Source organism: Schistocerca piceifrons, chromosome X (assembly GCF_021461385.2).
Source record: "Schistocerca piceifrons isolate TAMUIC-IGC-003096 chromosome X, iqSchPice1.1, whole genome shotgun sequence".
Classification (NCBI taxonomy): Eukaryota; Metazoa; Arthropoda; class Insecta; order Orthoptera; family Acrididae; genus Schistocerca; species Schistocerca piceifrons.
The window spans coordinates 751238689-751261673 of record NC_060149.1 but is presented as its reverse complement, the minus strand read 5'-3'; the positions used below and the strand labels follow the sequence as shown (position 1 = coordinate 751261673).

Below are 22985 nucleotides of genomic sequence, written 5' to 3'. Positions count from 1 at the left end.
GGGAGTGTAAGTAGTTCTATGTATATCGTGGACTTAATTTTTCTATTCTTGAAGGTGCTGTAACTTTCGTCATTTGTTTCACTACCAGGTATGTTACAAAAAGTTAATCCTTGCTCTTCCCGTGCAATCAGTTTTCATCACTATCCTCCACATATGATGAGTCATTAGCAGTTAATAGTTGACTGTTATGATCATTAGTGATGACACATTTTAATTGTCCTAACTGATAACTGACATTTAAAAATTTCATCTGATAAATTCTTTCTGGAGACGATATACTTAACTGAGACTTCAAGCGGCAGAGAAACTCTTTTTATTATTATTTGTGCTGTCAGTTGCTAGTATCAAAGAAAATCTGTGGAGTGGAGAAGTAAGTTGGGTCTTTGAGAGTTACACACGTTAAGAGTGTATAACATTTTTGGTTTATTTGCAGGTGTTCAGGTGCCTAGAATTAGCCGTGATGACACTTCCAACATGGATATGGATATGGAAGATATTGATGGTAAAGCAAACAGTTCTGCAGACTCATCATCCAGGTAGACATCTAATTTTGCTGTGCATCTGCCCCCCCCCCCCCCCTCTCTCTCTCTCTCTCTCTCTCTCTCTCTCTCTCTCTCTCTCTCTCTCTCTCTCTCTCACACACACACACACACACACCACACACACACACACACACACACACATGTCTCTTCAAGCTTGTCCCTTAAATTAAAAGTTTTATGCTTTAAGGCTAGACTGTGATAATTTACTGTTGAGATCATAAGGATATTTTTATTTTAGCCACAAGCAGTTTACACCTCATCTGCTGATATCCTTTATAGGAGACATACATGCAAAGAAACTATCATAAATAGTTTGGATTTTTTAGTCTGACATAATTTTCCAGTTAGCATTAAGAAGTCTGGAGCTTGTAGTATTCAAGCAATACTCTTAAGTCTATTTTATTTAAGCTCCAAACTATCATCAGGTATTGCCTGTGGTGCCCAAAAGACTATATACAGGGTCTGGGGAAACATTTCATGGTCTAAAACTGTGTGTCTTATGTGAAAAATGCACTTCTTTTCCGACACAACCCCCTTTGAGGTAAGTGTATTTTGTTCAACCACTTTCTTCTCATCGTGAACACATTCATTGATATGTTATTTTGGAAGGTGTGCTGAATACCCATTCATGACTGCCATAACTTCATTTGATTCAAAACAGCTTTCTGGACACAAATTTCATTTTATGTATCAATAACTGAGAGTTGTAGATTGCCAAACCTGGTTAATAAGGTAGATAGATGGTCCAGCAATTTGTACGTCAGTTTGCTTAGTTTTACCATTGCCAAAACAATTGTGGTCACATATTTTCATCAAATTATTCCAGAAAACGTGCTTAGTATATTCCTCTTACTGTTTCAACTGTCATAAAGTAATCATTAAGAGTCACAGAAAACAAAGGCTATATTCTTCCTGGCAGATCAACATTGGTGCAGGGGCACAACATCCACACACAATTATGGTTGCTGTTTTGTTTATAATATTAAGTAATTAATCTAAATGTTATCTACAGTAGCACATTGGTAAATAAGGTCAGTTGAATTATTTTAAAGCCTAACATTGCTGGGAAATTCTTTTCGCATTTGTTTTGGGCCAGCATTCAGCAAACGCAACACCCAACTTACTGAAAGCTATCAATTCTTCATGTAAAATAAATCATACTCATTGTTTTAACATAGCTTTGCTGTAAGGTTTTTCATATATATTTAGTCACAAATTGTTCAATACCATATTGTGCCCCGTTATAATGAATTCACATGTGGTGGAATTTTTGGGTTGTCTTCCATGCACATCATATTCTGAGCAGTAAGGCCACATTTGATTTCAGTGGTCATTTCTTATATGTTCCAAGTAAAGGTGAAGATTCCTAAAAATATTCACAGACTGTGGATAAATTTGCATCAGTGATAAAATATATGGAGCATATCATTTTTTAGTGGCCTGGTGTTCCAGTTTATTTTTTGCACAAAGTAGACAGTACACACAAAAATTACAAACAAATCTATTCCATCAATTAAGTTGACATGTTACTGCAAAATGTGCCAATGTAACAAAACTTACATTTCATCCATCTTGAAAGTATATATCTGACGTGAAAATTTTTCCGTAGAGCTTCACATATCCCACTCCATCTCCACTTGGGAGAGAGTGGGGAGGGGGAGAGAGCTGGGACGGGAGGAGAGGGGCCAGAGAGTAGTATAGGGGAGGGGAGGTGAAAAGGAGGTGGTGCGGTGAGGGGGAGGTGAGAGGAGGGGGAGGTTATGTGAAGCCCTCCCAGCTCTCCCCTCCCTCCCAGCTCTCCCCTCCCTCCCAGCTCTCCCCTTCCTCCCAGCCCTCCCCGTCCTCCCAGCCCCCTCCCCCTTCACTGCCCTCCCCCCTCACAGCTCTTCCTCCCCCTTCACTGCCCTCCCCCTCACAGCTCTTCCTCCCCCTCCCACCCCTTCCCCTCACCCATCCCCGCCCCGGCTCCCCCGCCCTTCCCTGCCCTGGCTCCACCGCCCCTCCCTGTCCTGGCTCTCCCGCCCCTCCCCCTCCCGGTTCTCTCGCCTCCCGGCTCTCCCGCCCCTCCCCCTCCCGGTTCTCTCGCTCCCACTTCTCTCCCCGCTCCCGCCTCTCCCCCCCCCGTCCCCCACCCGCTCCGCCGTCCCCCACCCGCTCCCCCGTCCCCCACCCGCTCCCCCGTCCCCCACCCGCTCCCCCGTCCCCCACCCGCTCCCCCGTCCCCCACCCGCTCCCCCGTCCCCCACCCGCTCCCCCGTCCCCCACCCGCTCCCCCGTCCCCCACCCGCTCCCCCGTCCCCCACCCGCTCCCCCGTCCCCCACCCGCTCCCCCGTCCCCCACCCGCTCCCCCGTCCACCACCCGCTCCCGCCTCTCCCCCCTCCACCACCCGCTCCCGCCTCTCCCCCCCTCCACCACCCGCTCCCGCCTCTCCCCCCTCCACCACCCGCTCCCCCCTCACCCAACCGCTCCCCCCTCACCCAACCGCTCCCGCCTCTCGCTCCTCCTCCACCCGCTCCCGCCTCTCACTCCTCCTCCACCCACTAACTCCCCCACTCCTCCCCCACCCGCTCCCGCCTCTCCCTCCTCCCCCACCCGCTCCCGCCTCTCCCTCCTCCCCCACCCGCTCCCGCCTCTCCCTCCTCCCCCACCCGCTCCCGCCTCTCACCCCTCCACCCGCTCCCCCGTCCCCCACCCGCTCCCCCGTCCCCCACCCGCTCGCCCGTCCCCCACCCGCTCGCCCGTCCCCCACCCGCTCCCCCGTCCCCCACCCGCTCCCCCGTCCCCCACCCGCTCCCGCCTCTCCCCCCTCCACCACCCGCTCCCGCCTCTCCCCCCTCCACCACCCGCTCCCGCCTCTCCCCCCTCCACCACCCGCTCCCGCCTCTCCCCCCTCCACCACCCGCTCCCGCCTCTCCCCCCTCACCCAACCGCTCCCCCCTCACCCAACCGCTCCCCCCTCACCCAACCGCTCCCCCCTCACCCAACCGCTCCCCCCTCACCCAACCGCTCCCGCCTCTCGCTCCTCCTCCACCCGCTCCCGCCTCTCACTCCTCCCCCACCCGCTCCCGCCTCTCCCTCCTCCCCCACCCGCTCCCGCCTCTCCCTCCTCCCCCACCCGCTCCCGCCTCTCACCCCTCCCTCACCCGCTGCCGCCTCTCACCCCTCCCCCACCCGCTCCCGCCTCTCCCCTCCACAACCCCCACCCGCTCCCGCCTCTCCCCTCCACAACCCCCACCCGCTCCCGCCTCTCCACCCTCCACAACCCCCACCCGCTCCCACCTCTCCCCCCTCCACCGCCAGCTCCCGCCTTTCCCCTCTCTCCCACACGCTCCCTCCTCCCCCCTCCCGCCCCTCTCCACTCTCCCGCCCCTCTCCCCCTCCCGCCTAACCCCCTCCCTCTCCCCCTCCCGCCTAACCCCCTCCCTCTCCCCCTCCCGCCTAACCCCCTCCTCTCCCCCTCCCGCCTAACCCCCTCCTCTGCGTACCCCCTCCCCCGCCTACCCCCTCCCCCGCCTACCCCATCCCGCCTCTCTTCCCCCCTCCCGCCTCCCTTCCCCTCCCCATCCCGCCTCTCTTCCCCTCCCCCTCCCCTCCCGCCTCTCTTCCCCTCCCCCTCCCCTCCCGCCTCTTCCCCTCCCCCTCACGCCTCTCTTCTCCTCCCCCTCACGCCTCTCTTCCTCTCCCCCTCACGCCTCTCTTCCTCTCCCCCTCACGCCTCTCTTCCTCTCCCCCTCACGCCCCTCTTCCCCTTCCCCCTTCCCCCTTTCCCCTCTTCCCCTCCCCCTCCCGCCCCACTTCCCCTCCCCCTCCCTCCCTTCTTCCACTCCCCCTCCCGCCCCTCTTCCCCTCCCCCTCCCGCCCCTCTTCCTCTCCCCCTCCCGCCCCTCTTCCTCTCCCCCTCCCGCCCCTCTTCCTCTCCCCCTCCCGCCCCTCTTCCTCTCCCCCTCCCGCCCCTCTTCCTCTCCCCCTCCCGCCCCTCTTCCCCTGCCGCTCCCGCCCCTCTTCCCCTGCCGCTCCCGCCCCTCTTCCCCTGCCGCTCCCGCCCCTCTTCCCCTGCCGCTCCCGCCTCTCTCCCGCTCCCGCCTCTCTCCCGCTCCCGCCACCTCTCCCGCTCCCGCCACCTCTCCCGCTCCCGCCACCTCTCCCGCTCCCGCCACCTCTCCCGCTCCCGCCACCTCTCCCGCTCCCGCCACCTCTCCCCCCCTCCTCGTCCCCTTCCGCCTCTCTCTCCTCCTCCGTCACTCCCCACCTCCCGCCTCTCCCTCCGCCCCCGTCACTCCCCTCCTCCCCTGCCCCCTCCTCCCCTCCCCTCCCCCTCCTCCCCTCCTCCTCCATCACTCCCCCTCCCCTCCTCCTCCGTCACTCCCCCCTTCCCCCCCTCCCCTCCTCCTCCGTCACTCCTCCCTTCCCCCTCCTCCTCCGTCACTCCCCCTTCCCCCTCCCCCCTCCTCCTCCATCACTCCCCCTCCCCTTCCGCCTCCTCCTCCTCCCCCATCACTCCCCCCTCCCCCGCCTCTTTCCCATCTCTCCCCTCCCCCCTTGTCTCTCTCTGCCCCTCTGGCCCCCTCTCTGCCCCCTCTCTGCCCTTCTGGCCCCCTCTCTGCCCCCCCTCTGCCCCTCTGCCCCCCCTCTGCCCCTCTGCCCCCTCTCTGCCCCTCTGCCCCCTCTCTGCCCCTCTGCCCCCTCTCTGCCCCTCTGCGCCCTCTTTGCCCCCTCTCTGCCCCTCTGCCCCCTCTCAGCCCCTCTCTGCCCCCCCTGCCCCCTCTCTGCCCCCTCTCGCCCCTCTGCCCCCTCTCGCCTCCCCCTCCGCTGCCCACTCTGTTTTGAATTTTTATTTACAGGAAACTTTGACTATGAGACACACTGTTTTCATCATTATGGTGTGGAAACATTTTTAATTCTTGTGATGTATTCATTTTATCAATTTGACAACTCTCCCACAATTTTATTTTTTGCTTTACATTCTTTTTTTCAGGGTTGCTGGTCAAATTCTTGCAGGTGTTGGCCATGGAATGTCACCATTTTCGGCACCTCCGCCAAATCACATGGGCCCATTGTCACACCATCAGAACTCTGGTCAACATCTTGGTGATCATAATAGTCGTCAGAATAATTCAGTGCTTGTAAATGAATTGGATTCCCTGAAAGAGGGCAGTGGGGATTATCCAGGACAGGTTCGCGGCAGAGAAAGGAACCGTGACAGAGACAGAGATAGGGAAAGAGATATAAGGGACCGTGAACGTGATCGAGATCGTGATAGAGACAGAGGTCGTGACAGAAATCGTGATCGTGATAGGGATCGTGATCGTGAACGTGACAGGGATCGAGATCGTGGCAGTAGATGGAGTGACAGAGATAGGGATAGAAGAGATCGTGACCGTGATCGTGATAGGGATCGAGACAGGCCAGATAGGAAAGATCCGTCAGCTCCTGATACACCTTCTACACCATGGTCAGAAAGAGGAGAGAAACCAAGTCTTCTGGAACGCCTAAGGAGCCTAGCGAATGATGGAATTGCAACTTGTAACAAAGAGGAAGCCAGGTAAAGCAAAATTTTAATTGATGCTCCTTAATTTCAAGTATGTAGCAGTCATGGAGGAGGTAGGTGAGCTAAACTAGTTCAGATTTATTTGACTATGAATATGATAGGATACTTTTCCATATTATCCCATTTATTTTACTTTCTTGAAATAATTGCATCTCTTCAATCTGCTGAACACATTCATTGTTTCACACTGGTAAACAACCCTCCTTCATACAAAATTTTCACTTCTGAAAATGCAAGCAGTCACACCGGGGAAGATCAAGGAAGGGACCACAGAATCTTGCAGCATACTGAGTCAATATGAATTTTAACCAATGTGTTGGAACACCATTGTGACTAAAGATCCAGCTCTTGGCTCTCGGTGTTAGTTGGATGGTGTTGAGGCATCTGCAACTCAAGGCAGGCATTGTCCTGCACACCACTTTCTAACAACTTTAATTATTGTTATAATAATAATAATAATGATAATATAAATAATATATAATAATAATTGTTGTTGTTGTTAGCACTACATCTCTTTGACATAACATTTTATCTTCATTAGTTTCCCTTCAAGAACCAGTGAAGGTGGTTGTCATTGAACCATTGGAATATGGTGGAACAATGAAGACAGTTTTCTGCAAACACAGGAAATATTTCCCCTAAGCATTGAACAGCTGTCAGTCTGTTGCAAATTGTGAAACTACTAATTTATCTTCTTTCTTCTTCTGTAACGTTACTCGATCTTAACCAATAATAGCTGTGGCAAAACTGCCTGGAGAAGGTAAAGCTTCTGGCTGCAGTGCATTTATGGATGACCCAAACAGAAACAAAAAGTTGCTTCTGCCTTGTTCATCTCAAGTCATATTGCAAAACTTTTCGTTGATGTTCTTCTGTGTAACATTAAAATACTGTAAATTGCAGTGTTTTTGATGTGAATGATTTTTAATTTTCATGTAAACAATGACTGACTAGATCATACTTCCTCTGACAGGCATGGTTTCAACATAAGAGAGGGTAAAGCAACACAAGAAAGAACATCTGCTGAAAGAGAACGGCCTAAGGATCGTGAGAGGGACCGTAATCGTGGTCGGGACCGCGATAGAGAAAAGGAGCGTGAACCAGATCGTGAACGCAGTCGAGACAGGGAACGTGATCGGGATCGAGACCGTGAACGTGATCTTGACCGGGATCGAGAAAGGGATGGTGAGTAGTCTAATAATATGCTGTTTACTTCTCATGAATTGTTGTGACAATGCTATGTGACTAGTTCAATAGGTCTGCTTGCTTTTTAACAGTGTATGTAATCTAATGCCTATCCATCATATAATAGACTACTTTATTTTTTTGTTGTCTCCACTCATCTTCATCTTTAACTGGTCTGAATATCCTTGTCATAACCCTTATATTGAAGGAAGCAAGTGTTGTTCTACATACTTATCTTTCTACATATGAGCTGTATGTCACAATGGGTTGACGATGATGTCTTATCTATCTTTATCTTTGTTGTATGTGCCAGGACTTAGAAATCCTGGGGAAGGGTGTTCGACAGTGCCCCGTTGGATAAGGGTGCACATCAGCTCACTCATGGGCAGACACAGGCACTGTATTCTAACTACCAGGTGGCCCAGTTGCACATTTTGCAGCATGCTATATGATTTCTTCTGTCACATTTTTCAGCTCATCTTTGTCTTGACATATTCCTACATTATAATTTACATACATCCACCACGTACGGGGTACGTTCAATTCTGAACCACTGCATTCCTTATGGCCCACTGCAGCTTTAGATTGGGGAAAAGAAGAAGAAGAAGAAGTTTGTGTCACCCTCTCTGAGCTGTATTTCATTTAAAGTGTCTGACACATTTCCATCACACTGCAAACCATTGTATGCACATTCTTGTTAGATTGGCCAGATTTTTGTGTCATTAAACACTCTTGCAGTATTATTTAGTCTCTCTATGTGAATTCTGTTTTGTTCCTATTTAAAGTCGATGTATAGGGTGAAAAGTTCATGTTATGCTCATAGTGTGAATACATTGCCCTTAGTTGTATATGTAGGCAATATTTTGTATACTACGTTACAGAGGGAATGCCTTGTTAGTTGCAGCAGTTTGTCTTTTGGCCTTTTTTGGAGAATGTGTATTTCAGAGTTATTTCTATTATTAAGACATTTCCTCCTGTGTTTCATATCTTATGAGTGAAATGCAGTATTTCACTTTGGATCACAAATTTCTTTTCTTTCAGCATTTCTGCCACAATTTCATGTTCTCCAGATGTCATGTTGTTCTTTAACCTCGTGATTCTCAGTACATTATATTGATCTTGTGGAGCTTAATTTAAGTGGTGAAGTGTTGTCTTTAAAACTTTGTCTTTACTGGCCACTAAGCAACTATTCCTATCTAGAATAAAAGTGGCTCTCATTTCAGTTCTTCTTCTTGAGTTTTTAATTGTTTAGAAGAGCTGCCTCAGTTTGTCACCGACTTACTTTTTCTGATTGTATTAATCTTCGTTTCCCCCTCTGGCCTCCCAGAAAAGTTCTTTCCTCTTGTCAATGATTGCAATGGCTAGTCATTCAACTCTCCTCCTTCTGAATCAGTTGTGTGTTGACATCTACATCTATGTAGATACTCTGCAAGCCACTGTACAGTGCATGGTGGAGGGTACCCTGTCCCACTACTTTTGATTTAATTTCCTGTTCCGTTCACAGAGCAAGAGAAAAACTACTGTCTAAGTGTATGTTGCAGCAGGAGAATTATTTGGCAGTCATCATCAAATGCTGATTCTCTAAATTTTCTCACTAGTGTTTCTTGAAAAGTGTGTTGCCTTCCCTCCAGAGATTCCCACTTGAGTTCCCGAAGCATCTCCATAACACTTGTGTGTGTGTTCAAACCTACTGGTAACCAATCTAGCAGGCCGCCTCTGAATTCCTTCGATGTCTCCTTCAATCTGACCTGGTACGGGTCCCAAACACTAGAGCTGTATTCAAGAATAGGTCGCACCAGTGTCCTATATGCAGTCTTCTTTACAGGTGAACCTGTCTTTCCTAAAAAATTTCCCAATAAACTGCAGTTGACCATTCACTTTCTGTACCACAGTTCTCTCATGCACCTTCCATCTCATATCGCTTTGCAACATTACACCCAGATATTTAAACAAGTTGACGTGCTTTTAATTAATTTCTCTTCTGTTGTGTTCAATAGTTGCCTTCACTGTCTTCGTCATCAAATACCTTATTCAGCATCTTCACCCTCTGGTTGATTTCTTTCTTCTGTGTTATCAAACTGATTCCTAATTTACAATTTGTAACCAAGCCTTACTTTATTGTGGTTCAGTTTCTTTCTTTTAATACCAGATAGTCTATTGCTGTTTCTCCTGTACTTGGTTTTCAATTCAATATCCAGCTTGCAAATGACCAGGAAATGGTGTATGTGTAAGACCTTGGACTCTAACAGCTATTAATGTCTACAATGGCTACCTGATTTATGGTTTTGCCACATGGTGAGACTAAATGTTTGTGTGGGAACATCGTTTATTTTACATAAACACCCCCAAAACTTGTGTTAAGTTAAAAAGTTGTACCCTATTCACAGTGAGTTTTTTGTTTGTTTGTTTTTTGTTTTGTGAAATATATTGTGTTTCTCAGCTTTTAAGTTAATGTAAGAACCTAAATAATTGCAAAACCATTTTTGTAATGAAAATTACACAATTCTTCCATATAACTTTGTTGTGCCTTGATATTAAATTCCATCAAAAGTTTTGAAATTGTCATGACACCTGACAAAATTATCTTGCACAAATAAATTTCTCTACATTACCGTTTCATAAGTCTAATAATATATTGCCAGTTTGTTTTTTTGTGATCCCTCAAAGTCTTTCAAATGTCATGATACACTCTTAGAAAAACTCTAGTTTCATGGAACTGAAAGCTTCACACACAGTTGATTTGAATCATATTTGACAAACAGAATGCAAGAGGTTTTCTGCATAATTCAGACAGTGTTGGAAAGGTAGAAAATTTTGGTGGCTGGGGTAAAATTTTGGATCCACTCCTGTTCTTTGTATATGTGAATAACCTTCCACTTACAAGAAATATTCGTATGTTTTGCAGACGATACTTGTGTTACAGTAAATCCATTTAGAGAGAAAGAAACAGAAGAGTTGTAAATTATACTTTCCAAATAATTATTAAGTGGTTCTCTGATAATGGACTCTATCAGAATTTTGAGAGGAGGGGGAAGGGGGAGGGAAAAAAGAAAGAAAAGAAAACAAAGACACCCTACATCAGTCAGTTCTGTACAACAAATACTCATACCAACAACTGATGTAGCACATGAGTGTGTATCAGTAAGTAGAGTAGATTGCTCCAAATTTTTGGGTATACACATTGATGAAAATATGAACTGGAATAAGTGTATTACTGAGCTTCTCAAACAATTAAGTTCAGCTGCTTCTGATAATCTTGGAAACAAGACATATCAACCTCATGACATATTTTGCATATTTCCACTTGATAATGTCATACAGAATACTTTTCTTGTAACTCATCTTGTTTCTTGTAACTCATCACTTAGAAAGAAAGTATTGCTTGCGCAAAAGCGAGCAGTAAGAATAGTATGTCGTGTTCACCCATGAATGTCGTGTAGGTACCTGTTGAAGAAGCTAGGCATTTTAACTATGCCATCAGAGTACATATTTCCGCTAATGAGATTCGTCATAAATAATCCCTTACGGTTTGAGAGGAATAGGAACATACACACAGTACTAGAGGGAAAAATATCCTTTATTATTAAAGTTGTTGTCAGTGTCTCAAAAAGGAAAATTATTTATCCTGGACAACTCGTCCTATTCCACTGGCAAATTTCTACTTTGAAAATGCAGCTTGTTTTCAAGCATGAGTAGGAATAAAATGATAAATATGATCATTTATGTTAATACTAATCACGTATACATATCCCACAAACTGACTCGTTCCACATCATTTCCATAAAAGAATCATTCAAATGACCTACAGAACATATAACTAACTACAGAAACTATGATTTAGTGATGGTTTTATTATTTATATATATACACCAATGAAGGTGATTACCACCACAATTCAAGTTCCATAATAGTGATAATGTAACTTCTGTGAACACTGCTTGTATGTTGTGATGAGTTAACTTGTTCCATAGGTGTTTGAATTACTCAAGATGAATGTGAGGATGTGCTTTCTGAAAACTATATGACTAATTTTGTTCCACTCTCTTGTACAATGTGAGCTTGTACTTCAATCCTAATTATCTCTTCATCAATGACATCTTTAACAGTAACCTTGCCTCTTTGTTTCATAGCCATCAGAGTTATGATTTTGATAATCCTATGGAACTGTAAGTAAGAATAAGTGACAAAATTACATAATTCTGTATTTTATGATTGCCAGGGCATATACAATGATATGTAGATTATTTTATGTACTATGATAACTAGATGTGAGCTGTGCGTTAGCTGCAAATGACTTCTCATATCATCAGTCACATGAAACTTTGTAAGTAAAGTGCGACTTCTTCCTCCATTCATGGCTTCTACTGTTAGAGAACTTATACAGGGTGTCCCAGGAGGAATGATCAATATTCAGGGATATGACATGAAAGCTCATTCAAAGCAAAAAAGTCGAGTAAACGTAGACTCTAAAGCACATACTTCAAGTTTTATGAGCACTTTTTCAGTGGAAGAGGTGTTTCATAGTAGGGAAGATAAATATGTGCTCATAGCTCTTAAGGTATGCACATTAGAGCCCATGTTTATTGGACATTTTTTCCTTGTTTTGGTCCATGCTACCATCTCTCAAAATATGGAAAGCAAAGAGCATGTAGTAGAATGGATTTGTTTCACAGTCTCAAAGACATAGTAGTGCTTATATCTCTTAAGGTATACATTTTAGAGCCCATGTCTATTAGACATTTTTGCTTCGAATGATCATTCCCCTCTTATCCCTGAATATTAATCCTCCTTGGACACCTTGCATAATCGATAATAAAATATCATTCTTCTTTATTGCAAAATTTAAAAACAGGAAGATATAACAGTATCTAACAATCCATGTAGAAATGGAAGTAACTTTGTAAAACATACTGTTCATTTCAGCAAGTAATAAAAAATTTCTGCAATAATTCATTTAGTTTTTAAAGTGACTAGTCGCCATGATGACAAAATCATGATATTTATTAACTACTTGTATTTCAGTCAGTTTGAGAAGACATGTCGTGTGTCACAGAACCTCTGTAAACAATTATACAATATTTATTGACACCTATTTCATTAAGCAGTGATAATTTGGTAGCTAGTTTAATCCTATCATGACCAAATTATTTACAAAACTTGTGGACTTTTTATGAGCACTTTATTGAGCTAAGAAATCACTCATAAAATCACTTTTTAAATCTTGAAAGTGAGAGATTAGTCTTTTGGAGGAAAAAAAAAGAATGTAGGTTATTGTTCCCACTAAATGCTTGAGTACCTCAACTTGAGAATTTAAAAGAAAATATTTATTTCTAAGTACAGAAAACGTCTTTATTTTACATTTTTTGTGTTAATTTCTGTTTTCCTTTGAGCCCACTGAGGTGATCTACCATGGAACTTAGAGAGGCGTAGTATTGCACACAATGTACTTGACAGCTACTACATGTTATGTTTGTTGTCTTTTCTTCATTATTTGTGCTATATTGGTGGCATATTCTGTTTGTTGCATCTTTTTTGGGCAAATGAGTCCTTACTTTCTGCATATGGAACTCCATACATTCCTCTTGTCAGCATTCAGAAATGCACTCTTCGCTTCTGACTTGAGAAGCCAAAGATGAGCTGCCTTGCCAACTGCAACCTTAAAGGTACCGTATTTACTCGAATCTAAGCCGCACTTTTTTTCCAGTTTTTGTAATTCAAAAAACCACCTGCGGCTTAGAATCGAGTGCAAAGCAAGCGGAAGTTCTGAAAAGTGTTGGTGGGTGCCGCCACAACTTACTTCTGCTGTCGAATATATGTAGCGCTACACAGGCATGCTTTGTAGGTACAAAGATAAATACTGGCGCCAAAACCTCTGCGTCAGTAAATAAATTCTTAAAAAAAGGCTGAAAGACGAGCTTTTTTCTCCGCCCCGAGTTTCAACCGCTGCATTTTCATACATTATCCAACGAAGTAAATACAAATTCCATATTGTTCATCTTCGAATGTAGCAGCATTTCAATGTACTACGAAAACCCGACTGGCAAGACTGTTTGGGATGTTTGTCAATATGGCCAACTCTACATTCTGGATTTTTTCCTACCTGTGAGAAGAGATGGTTGCTAATAGGAACTTTTATAAATTGAGAATCAGATGCATTATTCTTGTCATCATAAGAATAATACGAATATAAACATTTTGCCATGTATTGTTTCGTGTTTGCTGCTATCTCATTTAAATCCTGTCTGCCTAATAAACCACAAAACTAGAGTGAGACAACAGCAAACGCGGAAGAATATACATATCATGTCATGTTTATATTCGTATTATTCTTGTACTTAACAGTGATACAGTCAGAAATGAAGTACGGCAATTGACTAGATTTTTAAATCTGAGATGACTCTAATTTCTGTGCAGAACGTAATGTACTAAAGAGGCGCCTGTGAAGATTTTCAAATGGAGAAAAATTTTCGCTAAACTCTTGTTCAGAACATCTTCTATCATACGCAGTCTATTATTTGGTTCTTGTTGATCATTATCAAAGAAAGCAGCAGTATAAGTAACAACGAATAGAAGTCTCTTGCCATTGTTTCGCTAATGAGACGATTCCTCCCTCTCTCTCTCTCTCTCTCTCTCTCTCTCTCTCTCTCTCTCTCTCTCTACACGCACTATCAGAATGCGACAAACAATGCATGACACAGTACAGTAATGCATTTTCAGCTTAAAGTGACATAAACACCTATAACAAAGAAAACTGCGCTTATCAGATCAAAGAAAAATAAGCAATCAATTCAAACCAGACAAAGCACGTGAAAAGGGAAGGGTACCCGTATAAATATGGATGGAGCGCCTGACGCATAGCAGTGGCTACCTGGTAAAGCTTAAACTGCCAAGCTTACGACTCGAACCAAACTACTGTAGCTGTATCGTCATTCATTCGACCTAAATTGTGTCTCATATTACAATGGACCAACTTTGTTTCGATTTGGAGATGTGGCCTAAAACTTTTCTCTCCCCTTGAATTTCGAGTCTCAAATTTCAGGTGCGGCTTAGATTCGAGTGCAGCTTAGATTAGAGTAAATACGGTAGCTTGTCCATCTGTGTCCTATGAAGTTTCCATGTAATGTAGGAACAAAGTGTCTGTGCCACCATTTCAATGAACGATGACCTACAGCATACCATTCTTGCAGCTGATCGTATCTATCAACTCCTCCCATTATTTTATTGTACTCTGACACAGCCAGAGGTTAGAATACTTCATTTCTGCTACCATTTTCATTTGTTCTCAAAACGATAGTTATGTTTTTGGTTTGTGATAATTTGATAGTATGCTCACACAGGTTTACCATCCTGTCATTTGACTGCTGCTGCAGTGCAGGACCTGACAGCAAATTAAAATTCTCTTCTGCTAAGTTGTGATTTTTTTTTCAGCATATCTGGCAAATCCTTCCTGTTTGAATGAACAGTTCCAATATCATAAAGTCCGTGAGACTGTAACTCTTCCATTATTCGATATATTGTAAAATAATTGTTCATAAATTGTAAAATAATTACCAAAACCCACCGAAGTAGGTGTGTGTGTTAATGTGACCACTTGCAGAACAGGAAGGTGTGCCGACTCCGGATCAAATTAACCTAGCAGATTAACAGTGAGGGGTCAGTGTGCCAGCCAGTATAGATGTGGTTTGTAGGTGGTCTCCCACATTCCACTAGGTGAATACTGAGCTGGTTCCCATGTTCTGCCTCAAATACATGCTAAGCGTACACTTAAAACACTTTTTCACACTTCCACACACAATTTATTCTATACACAGACAAATTGGATACATTGCTTGTGTCCTTGGGGGGGGGGGGGGGGGGTGAATAGCTGTTTGGTCTCCTTAAATGCTTGCTCAGCATCTGCAGCATAATTATCAAATGCCACCAGCCTTTTGCTTCCAACCATTACATTTGGTTAGTATAAGCAACTTCTTCATCCAACAAAAATTCGGACCTATCATCTTTTTCCTGTGTAGATGTCAAAGTTTATAATGTACCCAGCCTAAAGCTAGGCACCACTTTATAGCCATGCATGATTGGTTTTATTGACATATATTATTTGTTTGAATGTCCTTTGAAGGCCACCCTACATTTGTAAAGTGCCAAAACAAGAGATGGTTGCCACAGTTGGCACAATTTCTTTGATAGAGCGGTGATGACATATCAGACTGTGTGCAGCTTGTAATACCCCAGTTGTCCATTTTTGACAGCCGTGCTGTTGTCATTGGAGTGCAAATGCTCAAACCCCCCCCCCCCCCATGCTTTGTCATCATTGATAAGATTGCAGAAACACCAGCAATAGGATCGTTACTCCAATAATTTCAGGAGTGTGGGCTCTGATGTATATCCATCAAAAGTAATAATTCCCATAAAAGCTTTTAGCTCAGGAACAGTAATGTATAAAAGCTTTTAGCTCAGGAACAGTAATGTATTACCTGTTGGAAGTTACATGATTTCTTCCCTGACTTACCTACACACCTTTTCTGTTCTCCAGATCAGTTCATTTGATTGCAAAAGTGTGACAAAATATCTCTGTAAATAAAGGCTGGAAATATATTATTTCAATATCACGTTCTCAGAAGCTAGCTTGGTTTTCTGTGCCTCCTCCTAATGTCATTGGAAGATTTTCAAAATGAGAAGTATTCTCACTCCATTGTTAGCACTAGGAGAAAATGTGGAAGCATCTCCTTCCAGGGCTGAGTTGGATACATTATGACAAGGAGACACATTTCCAGTTTCACTAGCTTCTGTTTTCAAATCAAAACCCATAACATCACTTGGTACAATAATGTTATCATTTATTTCATTGGAAACCTGTTAACTATTTGGTGAGTTAATGTCTTCATGAGAATCGAGTCAGTATGGCAGCCTGAGTCTTCTACATCATCTGATTTCAGAGTGCAAAATTACCAGAATGTCATTTGGTGTGCACACATTCTAAAAATGAGAAACGTAAAATAAACACAATGCTGATTCCACAGCCTCACCCCTAGCACCTCACATACAGTTCAGTGGGATAAATAGTTCCCACTAACATACCTTGCAATATTTCTGTGATTTTCAGTGAAAGTTGGCAAATATAGGCATATACTTTTAAAAATTTAAAACAGTCTTGAATGCATAAAGTATTTATTAAAATTGTACCGGTTTCAGTTGATTATGATCATCTTTAAGACAGATCTATGAAATACAAATAATGCTGCAATTTAGGACGCCACAGAAACAATGAAGTCAAAAACACCGTAAAGGAAAACAGAATTAATGAACAGGTGTATACCCTGAGATGGTGAGTGAGTGAAAGACAGCGGTAGAGTGCAAATCATTTGTGCAAAGACATAAACGTTGAATGCTGAAGTGTCAATACACTATGGCTTAAATAGGAGAAGCCTCTCAGACAGCCTGCTGCGTGACAATCGTAAGACCCATTGAGGCGATATGTGAGGTAAAAATGTCAAACATATTAGAAAAATAGATTTGAGTGTTAAAAAATAGAAATAATACACTAAATTATATCAACAGTAACTGCTATGGGCAGTAGTTAATCAGTGGAACAATGATAAAAAGTGAATACAGAAACCAGTCATAGTCAGTTATGGGATTATTAGCTGTCCTCTATGGGCAGTAAGTAACAGAATAAAACTAATTGTAGAATACGACTGCAGCAAAGATGATTAAAAGTGAAACCATGGATTGTCATGGAGATGGCACAAAGAGTACCGAAGTGGTACACCCTCGGTAAGCTGACGACAAACCGAAGGTGTAATGCAGACTGTATACAGTGCTACACAAACGAAATTTTGGTGAATGACTAGTGTGTCGAAAAGCAGATGCCATTAGTTGCTGTGGAGATGTATACAGTCGATGAGCCGCCACGAACAGATGAATGTATCTGTGATGATGCGCATGTTGTGCCATTAAGATTATGCCACTGGACACGGTGGAGGTGTGAAGATAGGTGAACAAACTGAAGTATGCAGGTTAAAAAGTTGTTGGCCTGGAACTTGAACATAGAAAACATATACCAGCAGCCAAAATATGCTGCCTAAAACTGGTCAGCCAGGAATTGGAAAAAATATACAAACAGACAAAAATAATAAAAATTACCAGTAATTGGAAAAAGTACAGTTTGAGACTCTATATACCATCTATGGACCATGCAGCCCAAGAAATAAAATGATATTGAAACCAATAAGTGAAAAATGTAAAAATACAAGTTATGCCATAAAGAGAGACTAAGATAAAAAGGGAAAGAAAGAGCAGGAATATTTAATAACAAGTCATGAAAAAGATCATAAAAATGTTTTTCTCATAAGACCAGTTGCTCATTTAGTAAGGAAAGATGGCTCATTTCTGTAATGTGCATAAATCTCAATATCCTCAAGGGTATTATTATCAAGTACCCTTTGGGTGCATTATGCAGAATTTTTAAGTTATTCTCGATAGAACTTTCAGAATGATTATTTTGCATAAGGTGTTGGCTAAATAATGATTTACCACAGGCACTGCCTGTAATGTGTTCTGTAAAGTGGATAAGAAAACTTCGGACCACTTGCCCGATGTGTTGTTTACCACAGTCATCACAAAGAACTTTGTAAAAACCAGAATCTGAGTATTTGTTATTGTAACTACCAATTGTGAGTTTACGCACCTTCTGTAGAAAGGTATTAGTAAAGTAAGTTACGGTGGTGTCAGTATTGTTAAAACAATTATTTATATTACCCATATCAGTATTTTTGCTAACTTTTAAATTTGTTCCATTAAGAGACTGCCAATTTCTGTAATTTATTGACCAAATCATCAACTTCATTAGTAATGAAACTGTTGGCCCTAGCAATTTGTTTAAGAATAGCTAGTTCTTTCTGAATTTCTTCCGACTTGAGCAGAAATTTTAATATTCTAGGTATCATTGAATCAGACAACACTTTTTTGTATTTATGATAACATTTGTTGCAGTTTGTTTTCTGTAAGTAGCAAAAAGTTTATCATTGTGATTAGAAATGGTAAGATCAAGAAAACTGATTCCTCTTACATTTTTATGTCGTACAGCAAATGAAAGTTTAGGATCAATGTGTTGAAATGTTTGGATGAAGTATCTGTTTCAGCCAGTTTGAAGCAACAGTGACACCATATTTCCTATTATTGTCACATCTATAATTAATGATTTTACTGGTAATTTCAGGATTTTCTTTAAAAATTTTAATTCCAACGTGATGGACAAAAAGTCTGCTTAAGTCCCAGTTAAAGAATTTCCCACTGCTAATGCAGTGCTAATTTTATCACTGAAAGAAACTAATATAATTAAAATTTTGCTGTTTAATGTGTTCTAACATGGAAACTAATTGCTGTATGAGTACCAAACTTGGTAGCATTAATGACCAGCGTATGGGGTGCATGATTTCCACGTGTCACCGTGCCACTGTCCATTTCCAACTACGCCTACCAGGTGCTGTGACCATTCATCATAATTCATAGCCTTACACATGTGACAAGTCACAGTGCAATTGTTGACGTGGCACCATGAGCTTGGAGAAAAGGAGTAGGGCATTTTTGGTGAAGCTCTATTATCAAAACAACAGTAATGCTGCAGATATACTTCGAGACTATTGACAGCTGAAAGGATTACAGGAGGGTCCTCTTTCTCACCTGCTGTACAGAGCATGAAGTAGTAGTTCAAATCAACTGGAGAACTGGGCATTGCTCTGGGAAGAGGCTGATGACTGGTTGCACCACAGGTTCCTGATGAAATTGCTGTTGCTATGGCAGGCAGCGCTGCCCACAATTCCCGATCATCAGGCAGTGCGCATGCTGTGTCATGACAGTTGAACAGCCCATGATCCACTGTACATAAATGTGCTTCGGAACTTTCTCAAGTGGTATCTGTACAAAATCTATTTTGTACAGCAGCTTGCACCACAGGATGTGTGATAACATGTTGATTTTGCTCTCCACTTTCTCGCAAGGATTGGAGTTGGCGAGGGCTGGCAGTGGACCATCCTATGAACAGATGAAGTTCATTTTTCTCTGATGGGGGAGGTGAACACATAGAATTGCCGAGTGTCAGGATCTTCACCCCCAGTCACTGTGCATGAAGTTCCTTGGTGTGGTGAATGTGTCACCATATGGTGTGGCTTCACGGCTACATTCATCATTGGCCCATCCTTTTTTGAACAGGTTTGTGCTCAACGACCAAAGACGTGCAGTGTGACTGGCCAGCGTTACTGTGATATTCGTCACCAACGTATCATACCTGCCCTACAGGAGAGAGACGCATTGAAATCAACAGTTCTCATGCAAGATGAGGCCCCACTGCACTTTGCTTGTGAAGTTCATCTGCTTCTCCGAAACACATTTAGAAATGATCGACTTATCATCTGATTGTTTCCAAATTCTTGGCCGGCATGACCACCTGATCTCACTCTGATTTTTGGTTGTGGGGCTACCTGAAGAACAGGGTTTTCCAGGGGAACATTCACACAAGTGCTGATCTGAAACGCAGCATTTCAAGACAGGTAGCCAGCATACCTATGGACATGCATCGTTCTGCTGTGCAGAATCCAATCCTGTGCTTTCAGACTCTTCTGGACACTGATGGCCACCATATTGAGCCCCTTTTGTAGCAGCAATGGTGCAGGTATGTAATGGTATGATGTACCATAGCAGCACATTAAAAGTGTTTCAATTGAATTGATTCTGCAGTATTTCTCTTCCCCATGTCCTTGACATTAATGCTACCGAGTTTGGTCCTCGTACAGTAATTAATTTCTGTGTTAGGGAAAGTTTAATTATAACCATCTGCTATTATTATTAATGCTTTCAATAGCTTACGAAATTGGTATGTTGATGTATAAATTTGTCATGTCTGATGATGCAAATCTAGCATCGTCGGGAATGTTATAAATTGTTTGGGCAACTTCATAGCTATTCTTAATATTAAAATTTTCTTCATGAATGGAAACAGATTTTAAAATATCAATTAGGTTTTTGTTTTATGTATAGGTTCCCGCTTCAATGCATACACGTATTTTGTGAGTGTCACTTGAAGTGTGACCTCAACTTGGGTATTTCTGGACTCATAATTTTGAAAGAAATCTCCTGTGGCAAAAATTAAAAAATGCTGTTATCAATTAGCTTTGTAATTGTAGTTTGAAGTTTAAGCTGTTAGATCTTTATTAATTTCCATATCATTATCATTGAAAAATTTTTAAGTTTTGGAAACATATTAGTCTTTAGTAATCACTAATGTAGTCTCTTTGTCTGCTTTGGTTGTAATTGCTTTAAGTATTGTCAGTTCATTATTTACACTTTTTACTGAGTGAAAATCATTATTTAATTTGTGTTTACTTATTTATTTTGTAATAAGTTCTTTGCTTTCTGAAGCTGTGAAACTGGAGAACTTATTACAAAATAAGTAAGTAAACACAAATTAAATAATGATTTTCACTAAGTAAAAAGTCTAAATAGTAAATTGACAAAAGATACAACAACTGTAACCAAAGCAGAAAAAGGTGAGTGTATTTCCATAATTTTTCAATGAAAATCACATCATAGAAATTAATAATGATGTATTATCAAAATTTAAAACTGCAATTAAAATGCCAATTGATCATAGCATTTTTTTTTATTTTTATTATTATTATTTTTTTTTATTTTTGCGAGAAGAGATTTCTTTGAAAATTATGAATCCGTAATCATCCAAGTTAAGGCCAAAAATTAAGTTACACAAAATATGCAAATACTCTAATTGTGAACAAATAAGATGTTCTCCTTATAAATTGAACAAAAATCTTAATGATGTTTTATTATCTGTTGCATTTATGAAGAAAATAACATTAAGAATAACTATGAACTTGCCCAAACAATGTATAACACAGACATTCCCGATTTTGCTACATTTGCCTCATTAGCCTTGACAGATTTATACACCAGCATACGAATTTCAGAAGCTATGGACATCATTAAAAATAATTTGATAAGACATAATATAATGAGGCCTCTTAACAGATACCCCTCCATTGTGGTTGCACGTACACTATGGCTATCTGTGTCACTGAGGCACACAAGCCATTCCACATGGGGCAAGGTCCATAGTTCATAGTTGCAGGAGCAAAAGCCTGGATGATTGACTAAACTGACCTTGAAACATCATCCAAAACTGCCTTACTGTGTTGGTACTGTGAACGGCTGAAAGCTAGGGGAAGCTACAGCTGCAGTTTTTCCCGATGGCTTGCAGCTCTACTGTATGGTTAAATGATGATGGCGTTGTCCTGGGTAAAATATTCCGGAGGTAAAATAGTCCCCCATATGAACCTCTGGGTGGGGAATACTCAGGAGGATGTCATCATCAGGAAGAACAAAACTAGTATTCTACAGATCGGGGCATGAGCATCTCTTAATTGGGAAAGTAGATTAGAAAATTTAAAAAGGGAAATGGATGGATTTGAAGTTAGGTATAGTGGAAATTCGTGAAGTTTGGTGGTGGGAGGAAGAGGACTTACGATCAGGTGAATACAGGGCTATAAATAGGAAATCAAATAGGAGTAATGCAGGGGTGGGTTTAATAATGAAAAGAAAATAGGAATGTGGGTAAGCTAATATGAACTGCATAGTCATGCATATCATAGCCAAGACCATGCTGACTAGCTCTTCAGGTGATGAAGAGATTGAAGAAATATATATGATAAAAGAAATTATTCAGATAGTTAAAGAAAGGAGATGAAAATTTAATTGTGATGGGGGACTGGAACTCAACAGCAGAAAAAGGGAGTGAAGGAAAAATAGTAGGACTCGGGGGAAATGAATGAAAGAAGAAGCCGCGTGGTAGAATTTTGCACAGAACATAATCTAGTCATCGCTAACACTTGGTATAAGAATCGTAAAAGAACGTTGTATACGTGGAAGAGAACTGGAGACACCAGAAGGTTTCAGATTGATTATATGATGGTAAGATGTAGATTTAGAAACCAGATTATTAATTATAAGACATTTTCAGAGGCAGATGTGGACTCTGACCATAATTTGTTGGTTATGAACTGTAGATTAAAACTTAAGAAATTGAAGCAAGATGGGTTATTAAGGAGATAGGACATAGATATGTTGAAAGACCTAGAGGGTGATGAGAGTCTCAGAGGGAGCGTTAGACAACGGTTGACTAAAAAGGGAAAGGAAAACAGTAGAAGGTGAATAGATAGCTTTAAGAGATGAAATATTGGAGGCAGGGGGCCTAGTAGAAATCTTTGGGTGACACAAGAGATATTGAATTTAATTGATGAAAGGAGAAAATGTAAAAATGCACCAAATGAAGCAAGCGAAAAGGAATATGAATGTTTAAAAAATGAGATCAACAGGAAGTGCAAAATGGTTAAGTAGGGATGGCTAGAGGACAGATGTAAGGATTTTGAAGTGTATTTCACTAGGTGAATGGCAGATACCACCAACAGGAAAATTCAAGAGGCCTTTGCGGAGAAGAGAAACAGCTGTATAATCATCAAAAGCTCAGATGGGAAACCGGTAATAAAAAAAGGTTCAAGTTTCCCTGAAAAATGGAAGGAGTATATAGAGGGTCTGTGCAAGGGAGGCAAATTAGAAGGCAAGATTATAGAAAGAGAAGTGGATGTAGAAGAAGATGAACTGGGAGACATGATACTGCCAGAAAAAATTTGGCAGAGCTCTGAAAGG

At 42.2% G+C, this 22985-nt stretch overlaps 1 protein-coding gene across 1 annotated transcript in view; it reads left to right on the top strand.

The window, feature by feature from the left end:
- LOC124723061 overlaps positions 1-22985 on the top strand; it is a 193739-nt gene that overhangs the window by 158276 nt on the left and 12478 nt on the right. Inside the window, exons 16-18 of the mRNA XM_047248239.1 lie at positions 434-536; positions 5520-6086; positions 7063-7274. Of these exons, the coding sequence (XP_047104195.1) occupies positions 434-536; positions 5520-6086; positions 7063-7274 (882 nt within the window). The remainder of the gene's footprint in view (positions 1-433; positions 537-5519; positions 6087-7062; positions 7275-22985) is intronic.